The sequence below is a fragment of the Raphanus sativus genome, chromosome 5 (assembly GCF_000801105.2).
Source record: "Raphanus sativus cultivar WK10039 chromosome 5, ASM80110v3, whole genome shotgun sequence".
In the NCBI taxonomy this organism is placed as follows: domain Eukaryota; kingdom Viridiplantae; phylum Streptophyta; class Magnoliopsida; order Brassicales; family Brassicaceae; genus Raphanus; species Raphanus sativus.
The window spans coordinates 33,793,169-33,805,041 of NC_079515.1; the positions used below are offsets into that span (position 1 = coordinate 33,793,169).

Consider the following 11,873-nt stretch of genomic DNA (forward strand, 5'->3'; position numbering starts at 1 on the left):
AGGAGAGACGCACACGTGTCCTGTTCTTTTCAGTCTAGATTGATGCGCGGCTGCATCTCGAGTTCCCCGTAGCGCTAGGGTTTTGGTGGTTTGGGTTGGGCTGTAGGCCCAATTTCGTTGTAATTTTGGGCCCGCTGTTTATCGGGCTTTTTATTCTGTAATTTGTACTCGGTTGGGCTTGGCCCTTTTATATAATATTTTCGATGGAAAAAAAAAACATGTGAAAGCAACACACGGCTAAGACACTGAGTCTGGGATAAGGAATTTGCAGTTTTGAGCCGAACATAATATATTTGTTTAACTAAGCATTAATAACATTTGGAATGATATGTATTTAATTGGCTAATAGATCATTTCTACATGGCCAATTCGTGGTCTCTTTCAGAAGCAATTGGAGTCGACAAGTTGGTAATTTCCTATTGTTCAAAACGATAAAGGAATTTGCAGTTTTTTTTTTTTGAAGAAAGGCTTTAAAGGAATTTGCAGTTTTGAGCCAAACATAATATATTTGTTTAACTAAGCATTAATAACATTTGGAATGATGTATTTAAGTGGCTAATAGATCATTTCTCCATGGCCAATTCGTGGTCTCTTTCAGAAGCAATTGGAGTCGACAAGTTGATAATTTCCGATGGTTTTATCGTTTTGAATGATACTCTAGTAAAGACTAATAGCCATCGTGGAAGTCAAATTGTGAACGTAATGCAACCCGCCCCCCACATTTAAGGTTCTAATCGTCCTTAGTGAATGTAAAAAAAAAACAAATATATAATTAATTGTAGTTAGGTCATCAACAACATGGCCATCCACAGTGCTTAGGAAGCTGGCTTGCATTCCACCTTTAGAAACAGATACAATGTTCTCCACAACCACACTTCGCTTTCCACTTCCGCCATTTTCTGGTGCAGTGTCGGCGAGGTACGTAAAACTATCACCGCAAAAAGGAGGAAGCACTTAAAAATTGTAATGTCTTTGTGGCTTAGATAATCAGAGGAATTCGTTCCTAACTCTAATCCCACCACCTTGTTTTTTATTTCTTTTTGCCAAAGTGAGTAACTCTTTAGATTCAACTTGTAAATCTTACATTTTATATGGTATTTAGCAGAAAAGCATTTAAACCAATGAATGTGAGATATGGTTATAATCGTCCTCGTAACGTACTAGACGCAGCTGAATGTGGCCCAAAATCATTGTCTGCTCCCAAAATATCCATATTTATCCTAAACACGTCTTCACACACAAATATCTATAAGCAGTAGCACGTGATTCGAAATATCAACTTGTATTGTAGTGTCAATTCCATGTTGAGGTGCCATATATCTCATAACTTTCTTGCTTGTTAACTTAATTTTGTTTGATACTATAAAATTCTCTAACTTTATAATCCCCATTAATGTAAGAAATTAAGCTCTTAGGCTTCCTATATTATATACTATTATAAGATTGATTATAAAATTACATGTAGACGATATATCCAATATTGCTATTTTATATTATAATATTATGTATGTTATATATGTATATGTAATATAAGTTGATATATTAAATACTATTCATCGATTTGGTAGTTTATACTATATGATATCTAACATAATATCATTACTTTGTTTAAGTAAAATATCTGACATCTTAGAAAGAATAATAGTATGGGATTTTTCAAAGGAAAAAGTTGTCTGGCACAGATGCAAATGGTGTGTATTGTACAAAAACAATATTTCACTAAATCAATCACCCTATCTTCTTGCTAATTCAAGTAATTTTTTTTTCAAAAGGTATAATAATTCAAATAAATTTGTCTACATTTTAAAGTAAAAGAAATTCATTTAAATGTTGTTTTAGAATTCTGATGTAAAATTTATTAAAAATATTTTCTATTTATATTTCTATTGGTTAAACTATGGTTAGATGTATAGATAATAACAATGTTTTATTTTAGAAATATGCAAAACTAAATATTTACTTAATTTTGGTGCGTAAATCTAAAATGACATATTAAAATAAAACAAATTAAAATGAAGGAGTATTAAATTTTAGAGCCACATTTGTATTACATTTTTTGGTACAATTTGTATTACAGATTCAGCCATGTTCAATGATTTTAAGATTTTTTTGTGTTGTTTTGTATTACTATTTCACATTAGTATTTATCCAGGGGTATTTATATAAAAGGCCATATAAATTTTATTGTACATTAGGCCACAATGCCACGTCAAATTATGGGGTGGCAAAGGCAATAATGCATTGGCCACACTATAACATGGGCTTTCAGGTCGAGAGATATTTTTCTTGGGGGAGACGTAGGTCGATCAGCATCCGTACAATATGTGTGTATTGTGTTTATGCATGGCTATAATTTTTTTTTTTTGAAAGGTGCATGGCTATAATTTGAATGATCGTGTATATACGAATGGTAAAGAATCGAAGCGACAACGAAAATCATGGACCAAACCCCAAATTTCTGCACACTGCTTTTGAAAAAATTAGTATCCATCAGACAACCCACGTGGTTCCAACGAAGAATACGAACATATATCTAAAGATCACCAAAATTGAGTTATTCTTTTTTTTTCAATCAAATAAGACACAACTTATTAGACAAGAATTGAGTTATTCTTATGAGCCTTTTATTAGATTATTATATTTTTCATATAGTTGTTAATGGTTTGTTTTCAACAAGATACATTTTGAGAGAGAAGATTCATATGGGATTTTACCAAAAAAAAGATTCATGTGGGCAAGCCGAAAGTATAAACAATCACTCGGCTTTTTTTTAGCTAAAGTAGTATTGTTTCCTCCTCCCCCCCCCCCCCCCAATTTTCAATTAATTGTCGACAAAGCAGTGATTCATATCGACTAATTAAGCAGACTTATATTACATGTGTCTATTTTCAACTTCTCTGTTGTTTGAAAAAGGTCGATGTTAAAACATGAAAATGTACGGCCAACTTTTTTTTTTGAAAAAGAAAAAGATGTATGCCCAACTTGTCATAAGGAAAGTAATGCGTGTGAAAGAGAGTATATCTCAACTTGTCCATATTTTCAAAACTGTAAAAAAAAATAATCTAAATCCTCAACTTCTTAAACTTTTATATCTCAAAATACAAATGGACAATAGTACAAACCAAATAAGAAAAAAAAATCTAACCAACTCGGCATATATATATTACATTTACGGAGACCATTATATATATTATTTATATATGAGATGCCACAAAATATTTCTTAAAACTTAAATTAATACTTCTTAGCAAATGCATTAATCAAGGACAGGGCGTTGCTAGTTTCGTGACCCACGTTAACAATTCTAGCTCGAACCGAGTTCTTGATCCTTCCATCCATGACCCGACCCGAGAAACCATCGGAGCAAGTGTTCTCATCTGTCAAAGCCGCACTAGTCCAAGTCTGAGCATTACTCATGTGGAACGCAAACTGATCTTGATTTTTGGCACTCCCACATAGCTTCATCTCTTGGACCGACTTGGTCAAACGGTCAATGGTATCGTTGATCTCCTCAACGCAGTCCTTGATGGCTTCGACCTCGCGCTTCTTAAGGCCCTTGAAACGCGTCAGACGCGAGACGAAGAGTTTGGTGGATTGGGCTCGGCTCAGGGTTACGGCTAGAGCGGTCTCGGCTAAGCGTTTAGGGCTTGTTTGTATGGCGTTTGCGTAGGCTGAGAGGGAGTGGAAGCACACGGCTGGGTATGTGGTGGTTTTGCAAGAGGATTGGATGAAGTTCACGGCTTTGTTGGAGGCTCCAGCCCGTGAGGCTGCGGTGGCGGCAGTGAGCGCCGGCGAGAAGAAGAAGAAGATTGAGAGGATTAGAAAGAGAGTTTGGTTTAGTTTTGCCATTGGTGTTTCTTGTAAGAAAGCTAGATAGGAAGTGAGAGAATTGAGTGTGTGGAGAAGAGAGAGCTGGGGTTGAATATTTATAGAGTGTACAACTTTGTCTAGATTTTTTTCTATTCTACTGTTGGCCGTAATACGCGGTGGAATATAATTAAGGAAAAAAAAATCAGCGAAGAAGGAAAACAAACAGTGGATTAGACTTTTAGAAACGAAAATTCTAACCTATACACTTTGTTGGAATCTATTAATAAAAAAACGCTCAACTGATGTTTATTGAAAACTTACAAATTACTTGTTCTTTCATAAATTCTCTAGTAGTCACCAAATGGTCTGACGTCTGAGTTGCTTATAACAAATATGAATCGCATAGAAATTAGGTTGAATCTAAGTTAGATTATCTACGAATCAATCCACCGACGCGCGAGAACCAATCAGACGTCTAAATGACGTTATATTAACGCAGGGGCAGGGCTCAATTATTTGTTGGAATTGGTTTGACATAAAATCATGGCAGGGTCCTCTCAACGTCGGTCCAGATCATAACGTGAAGTATCAATTCAAATTATATTAAACATAATCAAAAGCGAGTAGAGATAAACATTTTTCGTTTTATTCAACCCAAGGGAAGAAAAAGATACAGTAGCGATTAACGAAATTGCATCAATCAAGCCGTAATATAATACAAGAAAGTAATAAATATTGAATGTAAATTGCATTGTCATTGTCAAAATCGAACAACAGATACGCTCACAAGTCAAAACTATTCCAGTCCCAATGATCACATTAAGTGTTTTTAACTTAACTGATAACGACAATGATCTCATAATAATTTTGTTAATCACGTTAAATTGAGATGGTACTATTTACTACTCCCTCTCTTTCTTTCTGAATAAGTGTCATTTTAGAGTTGTGCACACGGATTAAAAAATCATTAAATTTTGTATATTTTTCATACAAAAACATCATTACCCATGTATTTCGACCAATAGAAAAATAAAATACAGAATAAAATTAATAAATTCTGCATTGAAATATGAAAACGACACTTATTTTGCAACGAAAAAAAATCTCTACAACAACACTTAATATGAAACGGAGGGAGTAATAACCTACCGACATAACAGCACTGTTGTTTCTCGTGCGGTACGGAACAATTAAGTTGCCAAGTTGGCATGTTCATGTATAGTACGTAGTATAATATAAATATCTCATGATTCTCATTTGCAGTGTTGAAATAGATAATTGGTTTGGGTGGGTCCTTCACTATCGTATGAAATAGTTGAGGGAAGGGGAGGACACGACGAGAAAGAAAATAAGAAATCCCCAGAAAATAAGGCATAATAAAATGCAATGAAACAACTGAACAATAATTCTCGCTTAGGCATGTGATGATGATGATGATCTATGAACGTGATCCAGAGAGATTACTGGGTCAAATACACAGTCGTACCACCTTCTCCGCGTAAGGCCATACATTAATATATTTTATTTTATGTTTAACGTATTTAATAGTGGAAATCAAATAACTTTTCCTTTTACACATCTTTTTCATGTAGAGTGTGGACTCGACAGGTTTGTAGAAAAGGAGTGGGAAAACATTTCAATGGAAATCCTTAGAAAAAGAAAAAAAGTGTCACCTATTCATTTATGAGTAATAAAGTCTTACTTATTAACAAACTTTCAAAAAAGTTGACATGATAAATAAGGCTAAAAATACATTGAAAAATGGTAGATTTCAATCTAGCATAAGCCACATAAGCGGCTTTTGCATTGTTTATGATGATTAGTTGTATATTTTCTTATATTAACTTGTGCTTTAAACAAATTTCGTTCATATTGGTCTGGCACCGAAGGGAACCTCACTGTTAAAAAGTGAAGCAAGATATTTAAATTTCTAGAACATAGTTTTACGTTTGTAACAAATGAAGAAAGTCCAAGGCTTCACTCGATAAAGGCCCGAGATTACTCTGTCAAAGCCCATGACTACTAATTCTCTTGTTTGTTCTATAGGTAGACAAGGTAGACAAAGTTCCCAAAGAGCATGTAAAAGTTTGATGTGTAGTTTATAACAAGTTATAGACTTATAGCTCGGTTTTCTCGTCTTTTCATTTCAAGAGTAGTTTATTAGTTATTGTTCTTCTCATATCCAATCAGCATCTGTTGAGGGTCTTCTCCACATAACACATTCAAACAAAAGATGTACGACTAAACCTAGCAAAGGCATTATAGATAATGATTAATGACATGTCATTGCTTGTTTCCTTGTGCAAGTTAACTAGCCGGGCCTGGAGTCTGGACTGACTTCGTCTTAGTCTGAGAACAGCCTGAGCAAGTGTTCTTATTCATATGATCATCCTCAGCGGAAGATATCAACGGTTGAGCCTCATATAAACAAAAACTGGCTCTAATCACTCGTTTTTGAGAAAGCTCCAGCTCTTAGATTTTGTCAGACAGCCAATATGTTGACATCAGACGCTAGAGCACAGTCCTGGCGTGTTCGGAACTGTCTATTAGACGTATCCTCCTCAAAAGGGGTGTGGATACGTCATTAATTGGAATTTTGTTTACAAAGAATTTTTCAATTAAAAAATAACAGTTAAACTTAAAAGAGAAGTCTCATGTTCTTTGTCTCTATTTTAAGTCTCACTTTCTTGTCATGATCAAAACGCAAGTAGCGTGATCTTCCTTTTTACTTAAAAACATGTGGATAAACATATTAAAAAAATGTGGATAAACATATAAGAGCCAAGTTAATATAAGAGTTGAAAAATAAGAGAAAGAGAAAATAATAAATAGACTATCTGCATACATATGTATATATGTCTGTTTTGGCCATTGCCAAGAATAATTAAGTAACAATTGTGCACATATTAAAAGTGTTAGCTAACTATCATAAAGTTTACGAGGAATCCAACATGAGCCGTAAAGCTAACAAGTGATATGAAAGGTGGATATATGGTAAAACAATTACGCTATGTCATCTGTAACAAAGTTTCTAAATCGGGAAAGGTTTACATCGAATTTTCTAATGCTTGTAGCAATGGGTCACGAAATTTCGGTTCGAGTTATCGAACCCCACCGTCAGATACGTCAGTTCAAGAATATACATACATATATATATATAGAATATACTAATATATACTGAATAATTATTTATCTCAAACACCCCCAAAACTTGGCCAAGAAACTCCATACGTATGTGTATATATAGTTAGTTAGTTGAGATAAACTTGCTTAATTATACCACTTTTGTGTTTATTTTTCTTTCCTTTTCCATGTTACATTTCCGAGCCCATGATTCTAACCTAGTTTCTTTCATGATTTTGAAATATAAGAAAATATAAGTTTTTTTTTGTAAACTACCAAGAAAGTGTAAGTTTGGTAAAAAGACATTTTATTTTTGCGTGTGAAGTCTAAAGAGTAGTAATGGGTGGTCGTAAACCATGTTGTGATGAGGTTGGATTGAGAAAGGGGCCATGGACAGCGGACGAAGATGGGAAACTAGTTGATTTCTTAAGGACACGTGGAGGAAGCGGTGGATGGTGCTGGAGAGATGTGCCAAAGCTGGCGGGGCTAAGGCGGTGCGGCAAAAGTTGCCGTCTCCGGTGGACTAATTATCTGCGGCCAGATCTCAAGAGAGGTCTTTTTAGTGAAGAGGAAATTCAACTAGTCATTGATCTTCATGCGCAACTTGGCAATAGGTTTTTATTTTATTTCCATCACAAATAATTTACTAATGTCAATTATTTTTCTGAATAACATAAAGTAGAGGAATATTTCTCCTTAAAATTCGTATTTAGTGAAATGTTTATTTCATTTTATCTAACCAACGTACGACTTATATTTTAGTAAAATATGTAGATGACTGTTTTACATTTCACGTACAATATTATATTCTAGTAACAACATACTGTGTGCACACTTAATACTGTAGATGGTCGAAGATTGCAGCAGAACTACCGGGAAGAACAGATAACGATATAAAAAATTATTGGAACACTCATATAAAGAGGAAGCTCATAAGAATGGGTATTGATCCAAACACACATCATCCGTTTGACCAACAGAAAGTCAACCGCGAGAAGGAGGAGACGACATTGGTCAACGGTGGAAACCCTCGGGACGAGACAGAGGTACCAGTGGGTTTGCAGAATGACACGTCTGCAGGAAATCTAAACCACTTAGCTGACGTGGACGGTGACAGTATTCAACCGTGGAGCTTTTTAATGGAGAATGACGGAGGAGGATGCTCCTCCGCGGGAGAGCTGACCATGCTATTGTCCGGCGACATTACGTCATCATGTTCGTCATCGTCATCACTGTGGTTGAAGTATGGAGAGTTTGGATACGAAGATTTCGAACTTGGATGTTTCGACGACTAGAGTGAGAATAAAATACATGCTAGCTTGGTTATGTTTAGGTTCATCTATCTTATTAAAACAGAAACATTTTGTTGGACCTAATATTTATTTTGTAAGTTTTTAAATTAAATACATTTTTATACTTTATAGTTAAACCTACATTAAATCACTAATGTTCCTTTCTTTATACTACTATCTATGTTTCCAAACAATATACTTATTTCTTTATACTACTATCAATGTTTCCAAACAATATATTTTATATACTACTATCAATGTTTCCAAACAATACAATAATTAATCTTAGTTATTTTATATCCATAATTTTCTCTTTAAATTTTTTTAGAAACGTCATAATTTCATAAATTGCAAATAATGAACTTTAAAATTTGGATTATAAGATTACAAATTATGAAACTATTACAATTTAAATCAAATTAGATTACATATCGGTCATCCATTAGTTCAATCGATTAGTCTCGGGTTTTAGTGATCTTTTAATATGAATATTTTAAAAACCTAAATTGAATTGTTAGATCTCCGGATTAACCGGTATAATCACAATCGGGTTGAATTTAAAAACATTGATTTAAATGCAAAAATATTTTAGATACATACTCTTTAAAAGTTACCAAAATATTTTTTAAATTATTAGTAAAAATTTTCATCGTAAAATATTCCGCGCTTCCAAAGCGCGGATCAAGATCTAGTTTTACTTAATTCTATACACATACGTGGATTAATGTTGTTGGACCAATTACTTATAAGTTATAACGAATAACATCATCAAGAGCTAGTATTTTGTATTTTCTGATTAATAATAAACGTTATTTACGTCACTATATAGCCTCTACAGCTTTTAACTTCATCCTTGTATGAAGGTACGTACTAAAGCAATGAACAAAGCCTTCACATCAAGTAAACATGTTCAAAGTAAAAATAAAAAAGCTTTGCTACAATCTTAAAAGTTATAAATATATAAGTTAAACTTTGAAGATTGGTACAATCTTCTTCACCAGCTGCTTAATTTGGTTCTTGAGTAGATTCCTCGAAATAGGTTTAACGGGGATCTTTGTTATCATATGTAAAACAACAACGAAAAAGAGTTGTTATTTTTTTTTTTGTATACATATGCGAGAGAGATGAGAGTAGTAATCTTGAAGAATCTTGAGGGATGAGATCTCTGTAGCTCTTTTTGCTTCCTAATCTAATGCGCTATGCTTCCCAGTTATTCTTACCTTTTGTTTTCTTTCCCCATAGAGAAGAAACCAACGGCTTGATGAACCAAAACCAATCAGCACTTGAAGTACGTAGATGCTCAACACACATTCATCATCATACTTCTGGGCCCAGAGCTAGTTTTTTGGTTTCGGTTTTGGTTCAAGGGGCTGATGGGTTTGAAGCTTCTGTTGATTCCTTAGCGTTCTTCTGGACAAGATCGTAGTTGATCGAAGCCAGTTGTGAGAGGTTCTGATCACCACAAAAGAGCCATTAATAAGCATTCAAAGGTATGCCAAAGGGAGAGCGTAGGAATTAAACTAACCTTGAAAGAAAAATTGCTGAAGGAATACTTCACAGCAAGATTGGGTCCATTTGCTAATTCTGCTATGCTGCCACACTCATCCCCCTGTTTTTTTTTTTTTTACAACATAAAAACATTTGTTATGGAACTTCTTCAAGCGTGCCGAGAAATTAAGGAGAGATATGGAAGTGAGTTAAAAAAAAAGAGAGAGATACATCTTCCTCCTGTGTGGTGAAGGAGCTGCTGCTGCATGTGTCTGTAAGGTCATCAAAATCGCTGCCTCCATGAACATTTTCGTCTTCCGGGTTCCATATATATCGGCTCATGAAATAACTTGTGTCTTGTGGCTCAGCTGATGGTACAAACATAGCCTGTAACAAAGGATACAAAAAAACTGAAGTTAGTATAGGAGATTCGTTTTCTCAGGGAACTAACTTAGTTTGTGATCAGAATGTGGAAACAACCTTCTGCCTGGCAAGCGTGTCCCAGTTAATATCTTTGAAAAAGTGATGCTGTTTCACCTGTAAAAGTAGATTTTCAGAAGACTTGATCTAGCTTTGAAGAAAGAAAAAAATGTTTAGCTACGGGATGAACTAATAGAGCTTTACCTCTCCAGCTCCTGTTGCACCTAGTCTTTGTACAGGATTTTCGGTTAACAGCCTGAAACAAGGACATAAGCAGACAATGTTACCACAATCAACATGTTCTTGTTTCTCTCTGATGACGATTAAAGGCGTGGAGATACAGAGAATGCGGGAAGAGATGAAGTTTCTGAGATTTATTTGCAGAAGTGTGAGATCTTACTTGTTGATCAGATCATATGCTTCATAAGATATCTCATCTGGCACATTAGGCCATGGTATATCTCTGTTGATTATATTTTCAAAAATTTGCTGAAAACCCATGAATGAAAGAAACGTTAACAACCAATTAGAATAATGTATCATGTATGTCTTCTTACATCTGATGAAGTCAGCTTGATAATATTACCTGTGGGGTTTCTGCATTGAAAGGAGGAATACCCACGAGAACCTCAAAAAGAATAACACCTACTGACCACCAATCAGCTGTTTTACCTGTAGTTAGTGATATAATATAAGTCCATGAACAGATTTAATGATGACATAATATATATAAAAAAAGGCAAATGCCCTTATGAAGATACTAACCATGACCCATTCCAAGAAGTATTTCAGGTGCAAGATAATCAGGTGTTCCAACAACTGCATGTTTCTTACGGCTATCTTTGTCTTGTGAATGTTGAGTGTTTCCATCTTCTGCTAAAAACTCACTATTTCCCAATGATGCATCACCTGATAAGTCATCTGTGCTGTTGATAAGACCAACCTTGGAAAGCCCAAAGTCCGTCAACTGTATCACAAGGTAACAGAGGTTTTATGAGAAATGTGGACCAAATCTTGGATGCTTAACGCAAAGGTTTATTATATAATCGATAGATATTTATTTACCTTGATGTGACCATCCTGATTGATCAACAAATTGTCCGGCTTTAAGTCTCTGTGAATGATATTTACTGAATGCAAATACTCCAGTGCAAGCACCTGAAAAAAGGCATTTGATTCAAGTACAATTTCTATAACAAAGCGAGCAAATTTGAGGTCTTTTTACCACTTCTGCAATATAAATACGGGCCATGTCTTCGTCCAAGCAACCAAGATTTTTCAGCAAGGAAAAGAGATCTCCTCCATTCAAGTACTCCATGACCAGATAAAGATTTTCACGGCATGTGAAAGAATAGAAAAACCGGACCTGCACAGCTTAGTAGAAGCATTAGGGGAAAGCCCCACAGTTTTTTACAAATGTTATTCATGACAGCGATTTTAAAGTGTTTGACATTACATACCACGAACGGGTTACGAATTGAGATAAGGATGTTACGCTCCGCTAAAATACTCTCAACAGCATTCTTACGGATCATATCAGCCTTCTTTAAAACCTGTACCATCATAGACAGGTAAGAAGAACGTATTCATACGAGAGAGTATAATAATGTTTAGTAATAACACCAACCTTAATAGCGAACAAATCACAGTTGCCCTTTTCCTTGCAAGAAACACTCTTCCAAATGCACCCGGCTGATTGGTTTTATAATTTCAAAATCTTCTATTGATGTTCGATCATTA

General features: G+C 34.8%; 3 protein-coding genes across 3 annotated transcripts; 1 reads left to right on the plus strand and 2 right to left on the minus strand.

The window, feature by feature from the left end:
* Positions 1–3,067: 3,067 nt before the first annotated feature.
* On the minus strand, positions 3,068–3,834 carry LOC108856495 (pectinesterase inhibitor 11; the record flags this gene model as incomplete). The annotated part of the gene is given in 1 exon segment (XM_018630306.2): positions 3,068–3,834. A coding segment is annotated over 1 exon segment (600 nt), but the record flags the coding sequence as incomplete, so codon positions are not given.
* Positions 3,835–7,071: 3,237 nt separating this feature from the next.
* Positions 7,072–8,366, plus strand: LOC130512389 (transcription factor MYB20-like). The gene is made up of 2 exons (XM_057010327.1): positions 7,072–7,547; positions 7,781–8,366. The coding sequence occupies exons 1-2, from the start codon at positions 7,273–7,275 to the stop codon at positions 8,226–8,228; spliced, it is 723 nt and encodes a 240-aa protein (XP_056866307.1). The 5' UTR covers positions 7,072–7,272; the 3' UTR covers positions 8,229–8,366.
* A 619-nt stretch (positions 8,367–8,985) lies between these two features.
* On the minus strand, positions 8,986–11,682 carry LOC130495110 (probable serine/threonine protein kinase IRE). The gene is made up of 11 exons (XM_056986223.1): positions 11,594–11,682; positions 11,359–11,499; positions 11,199–11,291; positions 10,899–11,100; positions 10,720–10,805; positions 10,534–10,622; positions 10,338–10,389; positions 10,194–10,250; positions 9,945–10,100; positions 9,751–9,834; positions 8,986–9,677 (listed from the first exon to the last, which is right to left on the minus strand). The coding sequence occupies exons 1-11, from the start codon at positions 11,666–11,668 to the stop codon at positions 9,588–9,590; spliced, it is 1,125 nt and encodes a 374-aa protein (XP_056842203.1). The 5' UTR covers positions 11,669–11,682; the 3' UTR covers positions 8,986–9,587.
* Between the last annotated feature and the right edge of the window lie 191 nt (positions 11,683–11,873).